Genomic DNA, 23,302 nt, shown 5'->3' on the forward strand with positions numbered 1-23,302 from the left:
TCTCAGCAGCATGTGGTTTTTCATGCCCACTTTGTTGAATTGTGTTACTAAACTCTGGTAAAACAGCTTTCTGTGAGAAGTGGCTGCAGTTCAATGGTGGATGAAATAATCTCTTAGATAAATTTGTTTGTAGGCCTCTGGGAAAACCGTCGTAATATAATTGTAAGAATATACTTAATATTAAGGTTGATGTGAATTGTCTTTTATTTTAATTATTTTTATTTCTTTTGGGGGTTTTAGGGTGGGGTTTTATTTTCTTGTTTTGTGACAGTGCCAACTTCACACATTGGGTTGAGGAGAACGTTCAGAATGTCAGGAAGGAATTAGAAGGGTTCAGCCATACTGGTTTTATGCTCTGGATTCTTTCAGAAGTATAAATAATTTAATTTGGCAAGAATTTACATCAGGTATCTGGAAATCATGCTTTTGTGCCAGAGTAAAACCCATGGTGGTGAAGACCACATGGAAAGAAACTCTTTTCAGCGGGGGTGGTGAGACACTGGAACAGGTTGCCCAGGGAGGCTGTGGATGCCCCTAGAGGTGTTCAGGGCCAGGCTGGATGAGGCTTGAGCAACCTGGGCTAGCGGAAGGTGTCTCTGCCCATTGCAGGGGGGTTGGAACCTGATGATCTTGAAGTCATTCCACCCAAACCATTGTATGATGCTATGAAACAGTGTGTTTACATGTTCCTGTTCCATTTATATCAGAGCAGAGACAAAGCAAAATCTGTGCTGGTCATTTGTCAATAGGAGACTGTGTTTGTAGGTCCTGCTGTTCAATGAAACTTCATTGGTAAAGATTAAAAATAAGATATATCTACATTTTAAATCCCCATGTTTTGGGGTTTTTTTTATTGGGAGAATATAAACCACCTACTGCAAAGCCTCCCTAAAAAATCCTAACTGTATGATTTGTTGGTATATATATTTTTCTATTTAAATATATATATATCTGCCTGGCTTGAAAAGCGGTATATATGTAAAGAGAAAATATGTTAACTCATATGAGAAGATCTAACCCTAGGTCACCTGCAAATCTCTCAAACAAGAGCTCCAGGGCAAGTCCTAATTCCAGAGAGTAAAAGTGAAAATTAAAGCTCGAGATGGTGACTCCTCCAAGTTACCCGGGGTGGATTCATTTGAGTTTCCTTGATTGTGCTGGTGAATATAATATGAAAGGGATGGTAGAGGTCTTCTTGGCCATCTCCTGTCCAAAGTATCTCCATGGAGACAGAAATGTAACCTGATTGTCTGTCAAAAGTTGCTTTTCATAATCAGATGCATTCATTAAATAGCAGGTGAAGCAGAAGGCAAACTTCAGCATTTTTAACCAACCTGAAAAAGAAAAAAAAAGGCATTTGGAGAATGTCCTTTATGCAGGAGTTCATCCAGGTACCACCAATATTTCATGACCTGAGAAACAATGTGATAGATTTATCATCTACCCTGCTTCTTCAAATTAGAAACTCAGATGCAGTAAGTAAAACCACAGCAAATGCAGGTTAAAAAATACCCATAGAGCTGATTGAATTTTGCAAATTCACATGACTTCATAGAACCACAGAATGGTTTTGGTTGGAAAAGGCCTTTAAGATCTTTGTGTCCGACCATTACCCCAGCACTGGCAGGTCACCACCAAACCGTGTCCCCTGGCACATCTCCATGGCTTTGAAACCCCTCCAGGGATGAGGACTCTACCACTTCCTTGGGCAGCCTGTTCCAGGCCTTGACAATCATTTGGGGGAAGAAACTTTTCCAACTATGTCCAACCTAAACCTCGCCTGGGGCAGCATGAGGCCATTTCTTCTCATCCTATCACTTGTTCCTTTGGAGAAGAGACCAATCCCCCACCTAGCTCCAACCTTCTTTCGGGGAACTGTAGAGAGTCAGAAGGTCTCCCCTTAGCCTCCTTTTGTCCAGGCTGAGCAACCCCAGGTCCCTCAGCTGCCCCTCACCAGACCCATTCTCTAGACCCTTCACCAGCTTTGTTGCTCTTCTCTGGACCTGCTCCAGCTCCTCAATGTCCTTCTTGGAGTGATGAGCCCAAAACTGAACTCAGGATTTGAGGTGCATCTGCACCAGTGCTAAGTAGAGAAGGACAGTCCCTGCCCTGCTCCTGCTGGACACACTAATTCTTATCCAAGCCAGGATGCTGGTGGCCCCTTCTTGGTTTCAGCTGCATATGAAAAGCTTACAAAACCTTCTGAGCAGTCATGAGCAGGCCAGGGGCTCACACACATTCTTCTGGCATGGCTGAGGGACCCTGCTGGCAGTGAAAGGCTTGAAGTGACTTTGAGAGAATGATGTTCTAATGAGTGCCTCAGAGCATTCCCCCATACGCTTAAAATGCACCTGCATCTTTTTTTTTTGTGCTCCTGTCAAGCAGGATTTTCAGTCATGTCACTGCCACCATTTCACTATTTGAAATTACTCCTGATAAGTATAAAACCAAGCTGGTGACAGTCCCTGAGCCCTGAGTTCTGTGAGCATCACAGGGGATAGCGACACACCACGTGCTGAAGCTTTGAGATCCCTTGAGATGAACCTGCTTCTGAAACCTCTCATCTCCCAGCAGTTAGGGGAGGGAGAAGAGGAGTGTGGGTGAAAGGGAAAATAAACCATTTTATGTTGAGTACTTTAAAAACTCTTCTTAATGTGCTATAAAACTGGAGGCTTCTCTTTCCCATGAACTGTGCGCAGGAGAAGCACCGACTGTAAAGTCATCGTCACTTTAGGGCTGGTTTATAGTTGCAGGGGGCTACCCAATAATGTGGTCTCAGGAAAAGGTAAACAACAGGCTTTTAGCAGTGAAAAATCTGCCTAATATCAAGACAGCAAAGTTCATTGCTGCTCAGAAGTTGAAAAATACCGACTGTAAGGTTGCATTTTGTGGCGGAGTTAACAGAGGAGCAGAGCGCAGCCTTCCCAGCCATATATCTGAGGATGGGAAAATAGGTAATACATCTAACTGGGGAGTCTCTGTGGCATTCACACAGAGGCAAGCAGAGGAGCTTTATTTAATTGAGAAAATGAATCAATTACAATGATGTTGCATCATCAAACGGAAGGGAAATAGCAGCTATGTCATTACATCGGGTAACGGCGTTAAAAAGTAATTGAGTGTCTTAAGCGTTTTGAATCAATTCCAGGTACTGGCACAGCTACCTTAATGCAAAATTTATGAAGATGATCTCAAAATAATATGTTGCCATCGAAATTGTGTAATAAAGCCCAGTAACGACGTGTGTGTGTGTGTGTGTGTATGTGTGTAAGTGAGGACACGCAGGAGCTGGGCCAGAGAGTTGCAGTGGCACGGGGAGAATTCTGGAAGCCTTGGCTTTGTCTTGCTTGATTATTTTATTTTTTTCATTAGGAGCTTCAAACACTTTTATTAGAAATAATATTTTAAATCTCTTTTAATTGGGTATAGTCAGGTCTATGTGGAGGCTATTCCGTGTGATCCCACCACTTGTTCGTTTTCGTGACAAGACCTATTTTCCCAGTATGGAAATGGGAAGGATGCTCTCTTTGGATATAAAACTGAAGCACTTGTTCATAAGCACTCATATAAAGGAGCTCAGAATAATCCCTATTGAATAAGATGGGTCTGTTGTGTCATTTAGCATCTGAAAGTGAAGAATGACATAAAAAGACTTTTTGTACCCCCGGAGTATTTTGTTTATTAGCACCAACCCAGCGAATTTATTGTGCTAAATCATAATAGATTAAGATTGACCTTTGCAAAAGGTTCCATTTTATTATTTTCTTTTCTTCCTTGGAAAAAAAAAATAGGATTATATGCAGAAATTTTACCACAGAATGGTTTTGGTTGGAAGGGATCTTAAAGATCATCTAGTTACAACCCACTGCCATGGGCAGGGACACCTTCTGCTTATCATAGAATCATAGAATTGTTTTGCTTGGAAAAGACCTCTGAGATCATCAAATCCAGGAATTTTTTAAATATATTTGTGCACTAATACAGTAATGAAAGGCTTCTCCTGCCTGATACCAGCGATTTTCTTGGTGCTAGTTTTCCACCTCCTCTACATTGCATTTTACTACCTGTGAAGTATTAGTAGAGGATCCTGCCTCTGGCTGGGTGTTGGGAGAAAGCGCTTCCAACGCTGATGGCAGCCCTACAACATTCATCATCGTGGCACTATCCAACAGAGAATATGAAATGCAAGGGGCAAGCCAAATAAACTGTTGTTAGAACAGAAGACAACGTTTTCACCAAGGACCACATTCTGTTCGCATGGTGATTGTGTTGGGTCGCGAGCAACTTTGTGTCTGCAGAGGAAAAATACGTCGTTAATTATCCGCACCCATTAGGAATGCTCTGGATGCACAAATGAGCAGAGCACCAGCGTCCCTAAATTCTGTCAGATGTTCTGCATCAAGTACCTGCTCTGTGCTTTGGATTTAATCATTTGTATCCTCATTCTGCCTTTTGTTTCTTTTCCTTTTTTTTTTTTTTTTTCTCCTTTCCCCTTCCCACTCAAAGAAAATTGCCAGTGTGGGCCAGAAAATTTTGTAGCTCTCTGTGAAGGTATCAAGTGGGCTGTTGCCACAAACTATTAATTAATTTCCCAACCAAAACCGATGCTAAGAAATTCAAGGAAGGCTCGGAGATGACTGATGAAGTCTTTCCATGGCCATTTGAAACAACACAAAGTTCATCAAACTTTGCAGCCTCGCAGATGGCGACGCGCCCCTCAGAGCCAGAGCAAAACTGGGTTGGAACAGGGAAGAAACTGGGGTAAAAGTAGGAGCGTTGAAGGCTTTCCTGAGCAGCAGTAGATCCTTCAACCACATAATTAAAGTTATCTTCACACACACACACACAAACAACAACAACAACAAAAAGACAGGGGGAGAAAAAAAAAAGCAGGGGGTTGTGAGCAGAGCCTGGCAGTGCTCCAAAATTCTAATTTCTGACTATGATTTAATTTCAATTTTAAATAAATCGGTTTTTAATTTAAAAAGAGTGAGCTTCATAACATTAGCAATGATTGCAACATTAAGCCCAGTGTTCACAATCTAGCAATATAAAACATTATTTATATCTGAATCGTAAACAGCCTTTTGAAATGGATTATGGTTTTTTCCCTTCCTATTCTAATACAACCTGGAGGGTACTAAAAAGTGTTGTGTGAAATTAACATTCTGCTGACTTTCGCCTATAAATGAGAAGCGAGCTATTAACATTTGTGTATTTTCATTATGTAAATTGTGTTAACACATGCCCACAAATTGCCACCAGCGATGCAATAATTTTCTCTCAGTGATCATAATGTGTCCAAGTGAGTCATTTTGATTATGACATGCTAATTACATATTGCCTTTTTTTTTCCCTTTTTTTTTTTTTTTTTTTTTGGTCTTTTCAGATTCAGAAAAACCAGGGATCTTTAATGGTAAGCTTTATGAGTTCAGAAAAAAAATTCACTTTTCTTTTTCCTGATGGCTGCTTCCCCCTGCATGCTTGAATGCCTTGTTTTAAACTTAGCAAATTGCATTTTGAGGAAAATGCAAACCTTTAACTGCCTGTATTAGATTAGGTACCATTAGAAATAATAGAACATCCTGAGCATCAATGTTTTTATAAGAGTTTGCTGCTGTTGATTAATCTTGCTATATTTTATTGCATTAATGATTTTTTCTTTCCACTCCACTGTAAAGATATTGCATATAGGCTAATACTTTTTCCCCTCTCTTCTTCCCATTGCAGCCTCTCCAGTTATTGCAGTGCATTGTTGATGAGGTGAGTCGTCGTCTTATGTGCTTTCACTCCTAAAGTCATTCCTAATGGAGTGGAAAGCTTATATTTTGTTTCCTAATGAAGCACAATGCCCAACATCCTCAGAGCACAAGTTGCCTTGTGCAGCTTGGAGCTGTCAAACATAAACTGGCCTTGTCCCACTTTATGCTGGTTTTCTACTCTGAATATTGAGCCTTGAAAAGACTCAGTTGTCTGGGGGGCTCCGTCCTTTTAGCTTTTGAGGCCCCAAAGTCTCAACCTCATGGTGTGAGTTGGTCCTCTGCATTTGTCAGATGAGTTGGAACAGACACATTCAAGTGGCGGCGCACTATAGAGCATATTTAATCTTGTTGAGATAGGCAAAAAGAGTGCTTGGGTAAGGAATTCAGGTGTGAGCAGGAAAACATCTGAATGTCATCTAATTAGTTTTGTTTAACCAGGACAAAATAAAGAGCTGAGATGCAGGAGATCCAGGTGTGAGCAGCAGACTGAATTTGGTGACTAACATCACATTTCTCAATGGAAACACTTCTTGCAGGTCCCTCTCCCTTCCCAAGCTGAGATGTAAGCAGGGGTTGCAACTCCTGACAGTAAGGCAATAGCCAAGGGCAGACTGCTGTCAGTTTTGCCTTGTTGAGAATATTTAATAAGATGATGATGATAATTAGGAAGTTTAAAGGAGAGAAATAAGCCAGTTTTTTGAAGGCCTACCTCAGCCTCCAGCAGGTCATTGCTGGCTCATCTGGTTGGAGTCATTGGGTATTGATGGGTCCATATAGACAATTTAGCTACTTTCAGTCTGTCCTGTTGGAACACTTGTGTCTTTTTATTAGAGGATGACTTACTGACTTAGCTGAACTTTGTAAAAGTGGTGTTTGGGCCTTGAGGGATGCAGTTAAATTAAAATGGGCAAGTATCCTTTGTCTAAATGAAAGTTCTCCCAGTCCTCCAGCAGTGCTAGCCCCTTTACCTGTTTGTTTATCGTGGTCTAGTTCCTCGGGAGGTTTTTCTAGGCAATTCTGCTTCTTCCGTCTTTTTCATGATTAGTCCTGTTATGTGCTGCTTTAGTTGAGGCATAGAAAAGCCAAAGCACCAATTTTCTGCATAACAGCAGCAAAAGGCCACCTCTAGCCTGAAGTTAAAGATGCTTTTATTTATACTTCTGTTTTATCATAGAATCACAGACTGGTTTGTGCAAGAAGGGACATTTCAAGGTCATCCAGTCCAACCCTGCTGCAGTCACCAGGGACATCTGCGGCTAGAGCAGGTTGCTCAGTCTTTAGCAACCTGGCCTAGCATGGTTCTAGGGAGGGAGCAGCTGTCACCTCTCTGGTCAACTTGGGCCAGGGTCTCATCACCCTCAATATCAAAGATTTCTTCTCTCCAGCCTGAATCTCCTTCTTTCGGTTTTAAACCCATCACCTCTTGTCCTGTCACAACAGGCCTTGCTCAAAAGTCTGTCCCCAGCTGTCTCTTCTCCAGGCTGAACAATCCCATCTCTCTCAGCCTGGCTTGACAGCAGAAGACTTCCAGCCCACCCATCATTGCTGTGGCCTCCTCTGGCCCCACTCCATCAGGTCCATGTCTCTCCTGTGCTGTGGACTCCAGAGCTGGTCCCAGCCCTCTGGGTGGGGTCTCAGCAGAGTGGAGCAGAGGGGCCAAATCCCCTCCCTCCACCTGCTGCCCATATTCTGGGGATGCAGCCCTGGAAATGGGTTTGCTACTACATGAGAAGTTACCTTTGAAAGGACTGGTGCTGATGCCTGTGTCTAAGCTCAGTGTTTTAAAACAGAGCCCTGAAGAGCTTGTTATGATAGAGCTTGTTATGTTAGAGCTTCTTGCAGCTTTCGTTCTTCTTCCCAAGTACCTGAAGGAGGCCTACAGGAATGCTGGAAAGAGACTGTTTCCAAAGGCCTGTAGTGATAGGATGAGGGGCAATGGTTTGAAATTATAGAGTACATTTAGGCTGGATGTTAGGAGGAAGTTTTTTGCCATGAGGGTGGTGGAACACTGAAAGAGGTTGCCCAGAGAATGAGGCCCCATCCTTGCAGATATTCAAGGTCAGGCTCAACAGGGCTCTGGGCAACCTGATCTAACAGAGGATGTCCCTGCTCGCTGAAAAGGGGGGTTGGGCTAGATGACCTTTGGAGGTTCCTTCCAACCCAAACCACTCATGAGAATTGCTCCAGCCTTCCTACAAAACCTTTAGCCAAGGTACTTTGTACAGCCTGTAAACCTGTGAGTGCTGAGCTAGCTTGAACGTTAGTGATTTGCCATTTGCTTGTCTGAGCTCATTTGATGTTCCGTAGTGTGCCATGGAGCCATCATTCTCCTGAGCCGCTGGTTCAGAGTGCACTGTGCTCATGGGCATGTTGAGACTTCAGGATACAGAGCATAGCTCAGATGAAAGTTCTTTTTTCAGTGCAACTGGCTTGTTTTGCAACATATTCAACATCTTACTGGAGGTCATGTGCCACAACCTTTAGAGCCCAGGGGAAGAGCAGAATGGGTTGGCTCTCCAGTGTGATTTGCTTGGTACCTGGGTATTGTTTGGGGGGTAATTTAATAAGATCTGTAACATTTAGAAACTGGCTGACACACCTGGAAGTACAAATTCTTGCCATGCTGGCATCCTGGAGAATGTTTCTGGTAAGGGTTGTTCTGTTCTAGCTGACGGGTAATGTTGACTTGTTCAAGTAACATGTGGACATGGCACTTTGGGACATGGTTAAATGGCCATGGTGGTGTTAGGTTGATGGTTGTACTCAATGATCTTAGAGTTCTCTTCCAACTAAACCAGCTATGATTCTGTAAGATTTGCCTCCCAGGGAATAGCAGAGGGACCTGCTTGTTTGGCTGATACTCTCTCCTCTTTCTACACAAAGACCTTTTGAGAGAGAATGTCTCTTTCCTATCTGGTACCATACCACTGTTGTTACTACCATGAGTATTAGGGATTAGAAATGCTTAGTGTTGTAAGACTGATGGTTTTGGGTCAAATTTTCCCCTTGGCTGTAAGGAGACCCTAAAACTCACAGGAGGTGGGAGCAGAGCCCCTCTCTTGTTAGCACTGCACAGCCCATTCCCATAGGAACCTCCAGATCTGGGTGCAGAATTCCCCACCCACGTTAACGACTATCAGAGCAGTGAGAAGTGATGATCTGTAACTCACAGCTTGAGCACAGCAATGCTCCCATAGTGGCTTAGCTTCTGGGTGAGCTGTGGTTTTGTGTAGGATATGGGAGGAACAGATCTGCAGGAGTGGGATGGAGCTGCCTGAAGGATCTTTGATCTCCATATACCTTCAGGCCATGGTGATAATTTGCGACATTGTTGCAGTTGAAAACATTTTCCAGTCCTTTAATATATTTTTGTGTGTGACAGGGGATGGTTTGGACTTTTGGCTTCTTGAAGTTGTGATTAAACAGCTCTGTGGAAGAGTATTTCTTGAAATTGGCTCTTCAACCCCAGGGCCTGGTATGGGGAGATCCTGGAAGTTTTAGCAATGTGAAGACCCTGATTCTTTGTAATTAGTTTATTATATTGGCAATGACTGGGCTTTTGTAGAACCATGTTCCACCAAAAGACAGCAGGAAACCAAAAATTAATGTCCTGTTCATTCATAACCATTCTTAATTAACAGGATAGATGATTCAACTAGCTAAGAGGTTAATTTTGCATTACCAAGGTGTCCTGGACTTTTCTCAGACTCTGTAAGGTGATGCACTGTGTACTATAAACTGTCCATGGGAGTTATTGAATGGTCACAGAATCACAGAAATGGTTTTGGCTGCAAGAGACCTTTCAGATCGTCAAGTCCAACTGTAAACCCAGCACTGCCAGGTCACCACTAACCCATGTCCCTCAGCACCACATTTCCTACTGCCAGGTCACCACTAAACCACATCCCTCAGCACCACATCTCCCCAGATTTTAATCTTCTGCTGTAGTGACGTTTTTGGAGCTGTTTTGAAACCCTTAATGAAATGTATGAGACAGAGCAGGTCAATTGGCAGTTCAAAAATTCTGCTCATTTTCTGGGACTTGAATTTATTTGCAGGAATTAAGTGAAGCAGGGTAATTCAACAACAAAAAAAACCTAATGTCAGGCAACGTGATTCTTCTCACATCACAATAAACGGCTGGACTTTGTTGTTGCTGTTGTTAAATTCTGTTATTGGCCTTTTAATGGCATTGGGATTATTTTTTTAATGGGCAAATCAGCAAGGAGCATTGTGTGAATAGGCCACATGTCTGCCAGACCCTTTATTTTTTAACATGTGGTAGTAACTTCTGGTGAAATCTGATCCAGCTACAAATAAGACACGCTCATTTAAGCAACGCTCCTAATCGTAGCAGCATCTCCCACCATGATAAGACTCCTGCTTCTGGTCCAAAGATGAGGATAGACTAGTTGTTAATGTGGTTTGCCCTGCAACATAGCCAGCAGTAATAAAGGCAGGCTGTTGTTATTTGGGAGCAGAGAGTCGTTTAATATTCTAACTCTCAACTTAGCTTGTCTCCGACTTACTAAAATGTTCCATGACAAGCATTGAGTGGTGCAGATAAATCCCTGTTGGGAAGAGTATGCATGGTTTACTGGGTGTGCAGTCTTTCCAGGAACACTCCAGTATAAAGGAGAACAAAGTGCTGCTGGAAGCAGGAGCCATTGCAGGGCTGGGAAGATGTCCTAGATGAGACCCTGTGTTTCCTGGTCAAGCAGACAAAGCTAGGGGAGGGTAGATTTGCACTAGATGTTTGGAAGAAATTCTTTACAGTGAAGGTAGTGAGACACTAGAACAGGCTGCCCAGGGAGGTCATGGATGCCCCCTCTCTGGAGGTGTTCAGGGCCAGGTTGGATGAGGCTATGAACAACGTGGTCTAGTGGGAGGTGACCCTGCCCATGGCAGGGGGTTGGAACTGGATGAGCTTTAAGATTCCTTCCAACCCAAACCATTCTGTGAATCTATGAATTTTCAGTGCAGTATCAGCAGTGGGATTCTGCTTCATAAGTTGCATTTTAAAAGGAACATTTTTATGATTGGAATCTGTTTCAGATGATAACTTGGAACAGCAAACAACACAGCCCCAGAATAACATTATTAATATGGCAGGCCCCTGCAGTGATGCATGGGAGAGATGCAGGCCACCCAATTTCACTTACTGGGGTGACTCTGAAACCTAAAGATTATAAGTAAAATTAGGTTTTTAACCTCCCTTGCTGTTCACAGTCTGAGAATGCCTCCCATGATTATTTTTTTTAGTTGACAAAAAAATCCCAGCTGTTCCCTGCTTAGCCTCCAACCCTTCAGCAATCTCCCGGAAAACCTACATGCTTCCTTGCAGTCAGTTGAGAAGTGGAATTGTTTTCAAGATTCTTCCAACCTGTAGCTACTTATTTACTTGTTAGCTCCATGTCTGATGTAGGAAGTGGGTGTGTAGGTCCTCCCTCGGCTCTGTTCCAGATGCAGTCTCTAAAACCTCCTACAAATGTCCTTCTTCTTCCTTGCTAGTCAAATCAGTGTCAAGTAACACACCTGAGAGATGGCAGATTGTGTATGAAGATCCCAAAAGGCCAAACCCAACAGCTCTGTCAGATTCCCATCCTGGGGTTTTTGACTGTAGAGGTATTGGCTGTATGGTAGATTGACCTCATTGTGGGTGATGAAACACTGGTCCAGGCTGCCCAGAGAAGTTGTGGAGTCTCCTTCTCTGGGGAGATTCCAAACCTACCTAGATATCGTGATCCTGGGCAACCTGCTCTGGGTGTCCCTGCTCTAGCAGATTGGGTGGATTAGATGATCCCCAGAGGTCTCTTCCAACCCCCACCATGCTGGAATTCTGCTCTGTATCTGGAGAAGGTTGGATGGACAAAGCCTACAGTGGGAATGCATCCTATAGAGAGTAATCCTGACTTAACCAACTCCTTTAAATTTTCCTTAACCTCTCCAGGGTTCTTTCTTTGACCTGTATTTTGTTGGAGTATCCCTTCTAGGAAAGCAATTATTGCCAGCCCTGTGGGTGTTTGCTGTAAGCCAGGTTTTGCTGTACTGGAGCAGTTGTGGTCATGAGCTCTGTAGTTAAGCATCAGTTCTAGTTTCTAACCCTTTCTTCTTCATAACCTGAAAGAAATTAATTTTGGTTTCAGGGTTTCCTTGCCTTATCTCAGTGTGGTAGTGACTCTGGGTGTTGCTTCTGGCTTTTGTGTTGAAAGATACATTGAACTAGGGAGAAAAAAAGATTTCTGTCAGGTTTTAGATCAATTATTGCTTTATTCCAGTTGCATTAGAAGCTTGAGGAGTGGAGACTTTCAAGAGCAAACCTTATTTTGACAAACAGGAGGCAGCACTGCAAACCCTGCTTATTTGATGAGTGAGGCAGGAATTTAAAGGAAAAAATTAATTAGTTGTCCTCACGAATCCTTCCTTTGATAGCTTCATGAGTAAGTAGTGAGAAGCTTTCCATGAGTTTCTTGAGCATTTCTGTTAAGTGCCCCCACAGAGATACTCGGTCTCACAAGACTGCAGTTTAATCTAGCTCAAGGACTTCACAAACTCCACAAACCAAAGACCTCTTTTCTTTTCTCTTTCTTTTTTTTTTTTTTTTTTTAAATCCATACTCTAGAAATCTTTAGCAGCATCAGTTAACCACCAGGGTAGTGCTGATGCTGAGCTGTGAGGCATTTCAGTGTCTTCCCATAGAAAAAATAACCTGCACTTAATGCCTGTTAACCTATCCGGTTGTTTCTATTCCCTTCTTTTATTTTTAACCTGGTTAAATAAATCCCTCTGTTTATTGCTATGGCATTGCCTTAAAAATCCACAGGGTGTTCAGGGTGCTGGTTGATGAGGTGCTTGACATGAGCTGGCAGTGTGCTCTGGCAGCCCACAAAAACCAAGTGTGCACTGGGTTGAATCCAAGGAAGTGTGATCAGCAGGTCAAGGGAGGTGATTCTGCCCCCTCTGCTCCTGTGAGACCTCAGCTAGAGTACTGCAGCCAGCTCTGGTGCTCCCAGCACAAGTAGGACATGGGTCTGTTGCAAAAGGTCCAGAGGAGGCCACAAAGATGATCAGAGGGCTAAGTGCATTGGGTCTGTCAGCCTGGAGAAGAGAAAGCTTTGGGAGACCTTAGCGTGACCTTCCAGTTACCTGAAGGGGAATACAGGAGAGCTGGGGAGGGACATTTTGGAAGGAGCTTGTAGTGATGGGACAAGGGATAATGGTTTTAAACCAGAGCATGGTAGATACAGAGTGGACATTAGGAAGAAATTCTTTACTGTGAAGGTGATGAGACACTGGAAGTTGTGGATGCCCCCTCCCTGGAGGTATTCAAGGCTCATGAGAGGTGTCCTGGCCCAGGACAGGAGGCTTGGAAATAGATGTTTTTTAAGATCACTTCCAACCAAGCCATTCTGTGATCAAATCACTCATTGAAGACCTCTTGAGTCCTGAATTTCTTACCCATACACATCAGTGCTATGTTTTGCTATTCTATAAATGAAGTGGAAAACTCCAAATGCTCAGAATGAAACAAGACTTCCTTTTTTCCTTTAGAAATTTCCCTTTAGAGTCTCAGGTATTGATTTCAGTGCATGAAAAATACCTAACCCTGAACATTCATAGAATCATCATAGAATCAATATGGTTGGAAAAGACCTCAAAGATCATCAAGTCCAACCTGTCACCACAAACCTCATGTCTACTAAACCATGGCTTCAAGTGCCGCGTCCAGACCCCTTTTGAACACCTCCAGGGACAGTGACTCCACTACCTCCCTGGGCAGCACATTCCAATGGCTAAGAACTCCCTCTGTGAAGAACTTTCTCCTCACCTCAAGCTTAAACCTCCCCGGCACAGTTTGAGGCTGTGTCCTCTTGTTCTGTTGCTGGTTCCTGGAGTTCTGAAGGTTTCCACACAAGAAAAGCTGATGTTAGGATAGACACATAATGATTTTAAATGCATAAACAGCAGCACCATCAAAACTGCACATTTTCAAGGTTAGATTTCCACACAAGAAAAGCTAGTGTTAGGATAGGCACATAATGATTTACATTGTGTAAACAGCAACATCCAGCCTGGAAAATTCCCAGAGTTTTGAAGATTTCCATGCAAGAAAAGCTGGCGTTAGGATAGACCCACTTGTGGTCTCAAACCCACCATCATTTGTCCTGTGGAGAAGTTGGTTTAGGGTGTACTTTTATTGAGACAGAAACTGTGACCTTACCAGTGTATGAGATTCCAGGACTCATATAGGAACAAGGTAAAACCACAGGTAGGAATTGCTGAATAATTACCTTTAGACCAACCTGAGCAAGAACCTTCCCAAGAGGGCAAGCTCATTTAATGGTTCCTAAAACTCAATCTTGTGGATGTCAATGGTCATGCTTGATTATTTGCGGCGGTGTTTTATGAAAAAGCAATAAAAATACATTGGGAGTGTACAGAGGAAAAAAGGGAACAATAAATGGCTTTAGTTTTTCAATTGAGTCCCTTCGGTGCGAACAGGTAAAGGCTGCGCTTCATGCTGCTGTGCCTTAGCTATTTGAAATGTGTGGATTTGTGTGTGTAGCTACCCAAAACACTGCTGTGCTCTGCTAGCTTATGATCGACAAGAGACCGGCAATGAGAGGGAAAAAATTCCGATGTTTGTTTGAGAGAGAAAGCAATTACAGTTACGGTAAAAGGATTAACCTGCTTTTCCAGCTACCTCTCCCCTCCTCTGCAAGGCCCTTTGGAGAGCCACACTGACAAGTACAAAGCTTGGGCAAGAGGTAGAAAACATCGCGTCTTAACGCTGTAGATTATTCCTGATGTTAATTAAACTCTTCCCCTTATTTCATTCCCCCTTTTGGGCTCTGAAAAAAAAAATCATAGTATCATAGGATCAGTCAGGGTTGGAAGGGACCACAAGGGTCGTCTAGTTCCAACCCCCCTGCCATGGGCAGGGACACCCCACACTAGATCAGGCTGGCCAGAGCCTCATCCAGCCTGGGCTTAAACACCTCCAGGGATGGGGCCTCAGCCACCTCCCTGGACAACCCATTCCAGGGCTTCACCACTCTCACAGTGAAGAAATTCCTCCTCACGTCCAGCCTGAATCTCCCCACCTCCAGCTTCATTCCATTCCCCTTAGTCCTATCACTACCTGATATCCTGAGAAGTCCCTCCCCAGCCTTCTTGTAGACCCCCTTCAGAGAATCCTTCTAGGATTCTGGTAGGTCTTGGAAGGGACCTCTAAAGCTCTTTGAGTCCAAACACCCCTGCCAAAGCAGGATCGCTTAGAGTGGGTCACACAGGAATCCATCCAGGTGGGTTTTGAAAGTCTCCAGAGAAGGAGACTCCACAACCTCTCTGAGTGCCTGCTCCAGGGCTCTGTCACCCTCATGGTAAAGTTTCTTCTGTGTTCCAGCTTGTACCCTTTGTTCCTTGGCCTGTTACTGGCCACCACCAAAAAGAGCCTGGCACCTTCATCTTGATGCCCATCCCTCAGACATTTATAGACACTGGTAAGATCTCTTCTTGACCTTCTCTTCTCAAGACTAAACAGCCCCAGGTCTTGCAGTCTTTCTTCATAGGGGAGATGGTCATGTCCCCTAATCATTCTCATAGCTCTCTGGTGGACTCTCCAGCAGATCCCTGTCTCTCTTGAATTGTGGAGTCCAAAACTGTGTACAGTATTCCAGGTGTGGTCTTACCACAGAAGAGAAGGAGGAGAGCTCCCACACTAGCAAGTGCTGCAGAAGTGACAATAGAATAGCCCCAAGTACCTCCTGACTTGTTTAACCGGAGGCATCATTGTGTGTGTTCAGTACAAATGTAGGTTACTTGGATGTGGTGTTGTGAAGAACTTGGGGAGCAGGTAGCACAGCTTGGAGAATAAGCTGGCCCTCACGTGATTTGAAGTGTTAAAGGTAGGCTGAGTGTTTTGGTGGATAAAACACTGGCCTTTCGACCTTGGTTCCCATCCAGCTAGAGATCTGGAAATAAATGAGTTTACTGCTGACACTCCAATCCCTGCAGACAAAACTTCACACCAAAATGCCCCCATGTATCATTTGTCACATTTGGCATCTGCTGCTAAGAAAAGAGCAAGAAGCGACCTGGTGCAGAGATGTAATCATCTTTCACCTTCCTGCTGGGGGTGGGAGTGTAACAGGGACAATCCAGAAACGCTTTCAAGTCTGGACCTCTGAGCCACCTCCAGTCATCGCTGTCTTCTGCAGACGTGTTACTTGTAGGAAATCACCTGCCATTAGGTTTGTGCAAGGCTTTTGAAGTAGATTGGCTTGAAAGTCAGAAAAGGTTTCTTTCGTTGTTGTTGTTTTTGTGGCTGTTTTTTTTTTTTTTAAAGGAATGCTGTGAAAAAGTTGTCCTTGTAGGAGTCAATCTGAACATGTACAATATTTGCTGCTCTGGTTGGAACAGCTCGATGTGTTTATTACGTGTAATTGCACCTGGCAGCATTTCTGGTGCTTCTGAAACTTAAATTTCCCTGAAACAAAAAAAAAAACCCACAACCCAAACCATATCACTATTTGGCCACAAAGTAAAAAAAGCAGCAGCTGCTGTATAAAAATATTTGTATTCTTTGAACGCTGGAGTGCATTAAAGTTCTTCAATCCTAGAGATTCTGATTTTCTTTTTTAGGCTGAAGTGATAAGCCAGAAACGCTTTGTGAAGCACACCCATAATTTATTAAATCCTGCCATTTCAGCATCAATGGGCAAGTTGCAGAATAGGATTATCTGCCCAGAGGAGATGGTAATTTCCAAGGCAGGGTGTGCTTGGAAACCCAGAGGAGAGAGGAACTGGAGTTTGGTTTGCTGGGTTCTGCTAACTTCCCTCCTGTGGCCATCGAGCCATAGGACCATGGCATTTCCTTCTGCACAAGCGTTCACACTGAGGAGAGAGGAATGCAGAATAGCAGTAGCTGTGGGGAATGGGAAAATTTAACCCTTCACAGCCTGGCTTGCTTCTGGAGATGTGTTGGGTGATGGCTCGCCATTGTTCTGCACTGTGGCTGTCCACTGGGCTGGCCTCCAAAGGAGGAAGTAGGAGGAACACGGGTTTGATCTTAACACGTAGCTGAGGGCTTTGCCATTGCCGCCTTGAAGGTTTGAGGTAGAAAGCTGTCTTTGCTGATTTTCCTCTCATAGGGAGATTGTGGGCTTTTCGGAAAGGATGTGATAAATATCAGGCTTTCAGTTGCTTTGAGAAAATACTTGCTCTCAAAACACAGGGTGTGAAGCATGGGATGCTTTTGGTGTGTTTTTGCCAGTCAAGCACTGCTCCCAAATTCTGTAAGAGTGTTTTCAAAGAGAATAAGCAACTCAGAGCTGTATCTGTTGAATTTGCCTCTTGAGGTTGGCCAGGTAAACCTCCAAGCCAGAGAGAAGAGAGGGGAAAGGTGCCTTATCTGTATGTTTTTGTGGCTTTGATGAGCATTATTTATTCCTGAGCCTCTGTGCCATCTCTGTACTGCTCTGCTTAGTGAGAGCAAACAGATCAAGAGACATTTCAAGTAATAGGTTTGAGAAGTAGGTGGGGATAATGCTCAGATGTGTAATTCAAGCTCTTATTGCAGAGGCTGCAAAGGATTGGTTGCCATCTGGACATGCTGTTAGGTGGTCCACTCTTCCTTTCTTCAGACCTATGAAGAAAAAAAAAGCTGCAGATTGAAATGTTATTGCTCCCTCCAAAAGAGAGAGCTTGTGGAAGGATTGTCTCAGTATTCTCATTCTCAGGTCTTCATTTAGATAATGTGACTTCCCTAAGTCCCTGGAAGTCAATAAGGTTTATACCAGAGCCTTGGCACTCTATAAATTAAATATTAGGAGCAGTGTTTGAAGTTTAAAGCCTTCCCTCCTCCTGCTAGCTGAGATTTTCTGCTGCTGAGCTTTTTTCTTTATGCCTGAGCACCTTGCTGACAAGTGCTAATAACAAAATGCCAAGAGAGGGTCCAGTTGGAGTTACCACACATTAAACATTCTGAACTTGTCCTTTTGCTCATAGATTGTGCATAATTAATAATTAAACGGTTTCAGTTGTAATGGGTTGACCTCCTTGAACTGTTCATTATTCACAAGGCAAAGGCATCACTCAAACTTTTTTTTCCTATCACCCTTCCCTGTTCTCACTGTGCTTGCACAGTTTGGCCAGTTTGGAGGAATCAGAGCCCAGTCTTGTCTTCTCCTGCAGCAGATCTCATTGTGGAAGTGTTGCTTGGATGCTTAAGGAAGTAGCCAGGCTTGGGAATAAGCTGCCTGGGGGTACAGAGATCAGTGGTACATCAGCCCTGACAACCATTTGAGTCTTTGCTGCCATGTTAGCAGCACCCATAGTACAGATGTCTACATGATACTGGTTAGAAGATCCAGTATTTAAGGAAAATGAAAGAACCATTTCCCAGTGTAAAATTACTGTACGCATTCCTCACTCCTTTAAAATCTGGGGGTTCTACTAATATGATGTGGAGGTGTTCAAGAAATGTGTGGACATGATGCTTTGGGACATGGTTTAATGGCCATGGTGGTCTTTGGTTGACAGTTGGACTAGATGATTGCAGAGGTCTTTTCCAACTAAAACGACTCTATGATGCTATCTCAGCATACAGGTTGGTATCAAATAAAGGCAGAACATGGGAATGCAGCCAGATCAGTCCCTGTGGTTACATCAGATGCGACTATTGCATCACACAGACAATGTAGACTTGGTAGAGGCATGTAGCTTTGCTTTGTTTCTTCATACACCCATCTCTTTGAGTGTCAGCCAAGGTCTGGGGAAGTTCAGGATGCAATATAGGATTTTGTGTGGTGTTGGACAGTTTTCCTTTTCTACAGCAACATCATCATTGCTCAAGTTGCAGAGGTTGGAGTAGAGTTGAGTGGAGTAGAGTTGAGTGGAGTAGAGTTGAGTGGAGTAGAGTAGAATAGAATAGAATAGAATAGAATAGAATAGAATAGAACAGAACAGAACAGGTTGGAAGAGACGTTTGAGATCATCACATCCAACCTATTATCTAACACCACCTAATCAACTAAACCATGCAGCCAAGCACCCTATCAAGTCTCCTCCTGAACACCTCCAATAATGGTGATTCCACCACCTCCCCGGGCAGCCCATACCTGCACTTTCTCCCATTAAAAATGGTTCTGACCACAAAATCCTCCCTCCTTTCTAGTGCTCAAAAGATTGTGCATGGAAAACATCAGAAACTGAAATCTTTAGGTCCTTGGTTTCCCTGGGTAGGTACTGCTGGAGGTTTTCTCTTTCACACAAAGGTAAAATGCCGCATTTAAGGCACCTTTTCAGTGTCCACCTTCAGAAGTTTAGGGTCTGTACTTTCCAGGTTTAGCTGCAACCAGAATCTTCTAAGCAGCAGAGTAAGATAATGGTTGGACATGATGATCTTAAAGATCTTTTCCATACAAAATGATTCTGTAATTATACTCCCCTGTCTTACCTATGCTGTAGAGTAACCATTGGCTCCTATGGACAGGAGCGAGATTAAAGATTGTATCTGGACTGATCTTTTTTGCCTTTAAACATGTTTCCTTGAGATTGATGCTCTCTCCCAAAAGGCTTTCAATTCATCAGACAAATAGCCAGAAAATTTATGGGTGCCCAGCGTAAAATCCTTGGGAAGGCTATTAAAAGCATCTGGTTTTCATATGGCCATCCAGTTGGTGTCCATCTCTACCCATGCCCACCCACAAAAGCTCTTCCTGAGCTCCTGGCAACAGACCAACCAGAAAAGGGCTGCTAAGTCCTGGCCCAGAGCTGCCCAGGGCAGTGGTGGATTCCCCACCCCAGGAGAAGTTTCAAAGCTGTGGAGATGTGGTGGTGAGGGACGTGGTTTAGTAGTGATCAGGCAGTGCCAGGTTAACAGTTGGACTTGATCATCTTAAAAGTCTCCTCTAACCAGGAGGAGACAGGTCTGCAGCAGAATAGAGTAGGATGTGGTTGAAATACCAGCATTGTACAGAAGGGAAAGAGAGTATTTTTTACTTTCATGCTAGTAACATTTTCTTGCATGCTTATGGAGGAGCACCTCATCCCCTGACTGTGCTCCATTCCCATCGTGTTAATACCAATGGAGCAGCTTCTTCTCTTGCCTGCATGAACCCTGATGCCAGCTTAGCTTCAGACAGACAAAGTGAAAAGCTGGTGGCTTCCAAGCAGCTCATCAGCTACTCCTTCTGTTTCATGCTGTGGTTGACTCTGTGATGGGTCTGTCATCTCTCTGGGACTGCAGAAATGATCACTTACCAAATCCGTGTGAAGTGCCCATTGCCTGGCCTGTTCCCCTGCATGGGCTGCTCTGAGCTGGCAGCCCTGTTGGTGAGATGGTTGGAACAAGCTTCTCACTTGGATTTTACTTAAACAGTGGGGGTAGATTGCTGGGCAGAGCCAGTTCCCCAGGGCATGTGCTTTGATTGCTTCGCCTGCTCGTTTTCAGACTGATGAGTAATACATGCCCACAGAGTTTCGTAGAATCGTGAAATCCCAGGTTGGAAGGGGCATCCAGGAACATCTGGTCCAACCTTTCATGGTAAAAGGTCCAACCTTACAGGCATTGGAATAGATTGCCCAGGGAGTTGGTGGAGTCTGAGTGTTCAGTGTCTGGAGTGTTCAGAAAATGTATGGACGTGGTACTTTGGGACATGGTTTAATGGCCATGGTGGTCTTAGGTTGATGGTTGCAGCTGATGATCTTAGAGGTGTTTTCCAAACAAAACAATACTAGGATTCCATGAAAAGCCCAGTCTAAACAAGCTGGCCCAGCTGAATCTCCAAAGTGCCCAATGTTGAAGACTCCACCACTTTCCTGGGGAGATTATTCCAATGGCTGATCTCCTTGTGAATGATTTCCCTCTTGTGTACAATCAGAATCTCCCCAGGAGTAACTTGTACCCATCACTCCTCATCTTTTCCATGTGATTCCTTTTCAAAAGGGAGTCTCCATCTTCTTTGTAGCCACACTTCAAATACTGAAACACAGTGGCAGGTTCATTTCATACCTGCTCTGCTTTAAGTCCCACCTGGGAAAGCAGCCTTTGTATGGTGGACACATTCCTGTGTGACCTGCCCTGGGTGATCCTGCTTTGGCTGGGGGGTTGAACTCGGTGATCTCCAGAGGTCACTTTCAACCCCTACCATTCTGTGATTCTGTGAAGCCCAGGAAGGCTCTGCTGGACAAGAGAAGATGATGGGGAGAATCAAAGCCTGCTGAGCTCCACTCTCTTGAAGCAAGGCTGGCATTTTGCTCTGTATTTTCTCTATTAACATGAATAATTTTCACACACAGTTCTTTGAAGTGGAGAAAGTTTAATTGCTCTGCTTATTTCCTTGTGTTCCTTCCACTCTCCAGTGGAAACCTTCCTATATTGATGTCATTTATAAGTTTAGAAACAATAACCTCTCCCTCACCCCAGCCTAAGTTCAAAGAGGATTTGGGCATGTTATATCAAACACTCCTTGCATTTAATGGGAGTCTTTGAAAATTGTAAAGCAATTTTGGCTTCTCCTTTTACCTCCTCAGTTACTTTTGATTTAATTGTATTTTCCAGCAGTTTCCAATTGTTGGAATTGGAAACAAAGCCTTAATAAGAGTTCTAGTTAATTTTCTGTCTTGTAATTACCGATCTCATTTTTCTGATAATTGGCCACAGCAATTATATGTATATTTACTAATCACATAGGAGGCTCTGCAGTTGTGTCTATCTGCCACCATTGATAATGGCACACACATTGCAGAGGTGCTTTTATCATCTTCTTTTTTCCACTACATCAAAGCTATTTCCTCCCGCTCCCAATAATGAATACATGCATGCATTTGACACAGTTGTGTGCTAGAGAAATTGTTTGGCTCCCACCAAATGCTGCACGCTCTGAGTTTCTTGCCTGCAGCGCTGGAAGGTTGTATGTAATGATATATTGCTCATCCAAATGGCCAAAGCACTCCAAAGCACAGTGAGATTAAAATAAGTCATTCCTTTGTTAATTTAAATAGGTGCATGTATCATACTTTGCAGGGTACTTTGTGGAGGGATGTCAGGGAGGGAAAAAGCCGCCGAAAGGTATTTTTAATAGCAAATGAGAATAGATGAGAATGGAGTCATTTGCAGCTGCCTGTTTTATGTGGCTCTCTTGTTCCAACTGTAGGTCTAATGAGATGACACTGTTAAAGTACTCTGCAGTGTAATTTCATTACATCCTGAGCTGTTACACTATAAACACAGTGGAGCTCTCTGTCATTCTTGGAAAAACTCCTAAATTCGTAAAGCCCTTTTTTTTTTCCCCCCCTTTTTTTCCTTTTCCTTTTGTTTTTGTTTTTGCAAATGGTGATGGTGTTTCTTCCCTCTCTTTCTTTATTTTTTTTTCCCCCCTCTCCTGCTCTTAATTTATTTCCTTTTCTCCCCTTTCATAAATGCTAGCTGGTTATTTTCTACCACCAGACTGGTAAATCCTGTGCTTGGTTGTTTGTCTTTTGGGTGGGTTTTTTTTCACACACACCCCCCCCCTCGTTAAAAATGTTTTCTGCCTTTTAAATCTAGAACAGACAGCATGTGAGGACAGCCTCTAAAATGAATAAGTGTAAATAAACATGAGTGTAAATAAATAGCGAATGCAGTGAAAGAAACAAAGGTCAACACAAGAATAATTTCACAGCTCTTTGTTAATTACAAGACCATTTGTGTGTTACTTAAATAATCATTAATTTCTCATTTACACTTTCCCTACCTTCCTTTTTACCCTGTGGCTATCATTGTCCTTTTTTCACCTCCCCTCAGTGTCTTTCCACATGTTTTTACCCATTGTGTAATACTCATTAGTGGAAATTCAGTGTTTTATAACACGTTCTCAGAAGGATTTGTACCTTTCTCCCTCAAATTCTCTGTGTGAAAAGGGGACTTTGTCGCTTCGTGGGGGCTTTTTGCTTGCTTTGTGTCTGTCTGTGTGTGTTTTGTTTTGTTGTCGCTGTTAGATTACTCTCCTTAAAAAGAAAAAAAAAAAGGGGGTGGGGGAAATAAAATTATCTTCTCTCCTCCTGACTCTGCTTCTTGTTTCAATCCAATCCCAGGAATCGCCGGTCCTTCCAGCCGGGGAGTTCTCTGAGCCATTTGTACACTTCATCACTCAATGGTAAGCTCGGTTTGCAAACATGCCATGCCCTCAATGTAAATGATACATGCCATTAACTCGGCAGCTCGGCGAGACCTTATGGCTTTCCTTGCATCCTTTCTGAGAGAAGAGGGACTTGGGGGCCTTGGGCAGATGGGGCAGCAAAGCTAAGCAAACTGTTTAAATTATGTAAACGTTATTTACACAAAGGGTCGTAAAAGTACTTACAAGGGTGTTGTGGTTTTGGTTTGGGGCTGGGTTTTTTTTCCTCTCCTCTTTTAATAAACCTGCCCCGACTGCGGGTGCAGTCCTGTGCAGTGAGCCCCCTCCCAGTTCATCTGGGGGCAGAGCAACCACAAAGACATTTGTGATATCATCATTATTCAGGGGCTTTTTTTAATATAATATTGCCTATAAATT

The 23,302-nt window shown here is 43.4% G+C and overlaps 1 protein-coding gene across 3 annotated transcripts in view; it reads left to right on the plus strand.

Moving 5' to 3' along the window:
- The window catches only part of MAP2K5 (mitogen-activated protein kinase kinase 5), a 173,366-nt gene that overhangs the window by 124,349 nt on the left and 25,715 nt on the right, over positions 1-23,302 (plus strand). For all 3 annotated transcript variants that reach the window (XM_054168818.1, XM_009903871.2, XM_054168817.1), the window contains 3 exons: positions 5,390-5,416; positions 5,731-5,763; positions 22,842-22,903. In XM_054168818.1, the coding sequence (XP_054024793.1) occupies positions 5,390-5,416; positions 5,731-5,763; positions 22,842-22,903 (122 nt within the window). The remainder of the gene's footprint in view (positions 1-5,389; positions 5,417-5,730; positions 5,764-22,841; positions 22,904-23,302) is intronic.

The sequence above is a fragment of the Dryobates pubescens genome, chromosome 17 (assembly GCF_014839835.1).
Source record: "Dryobates pubescens isolate bDryPub1 chromosome 17, bDryPub1.pri, whole genome shotgun sequence".
Lineage (NCBI taxonomy): Eukaryota > Metazoa > Chordata > Aves > Piciformes > Picidae > Dryobates > Dryobates pubescens.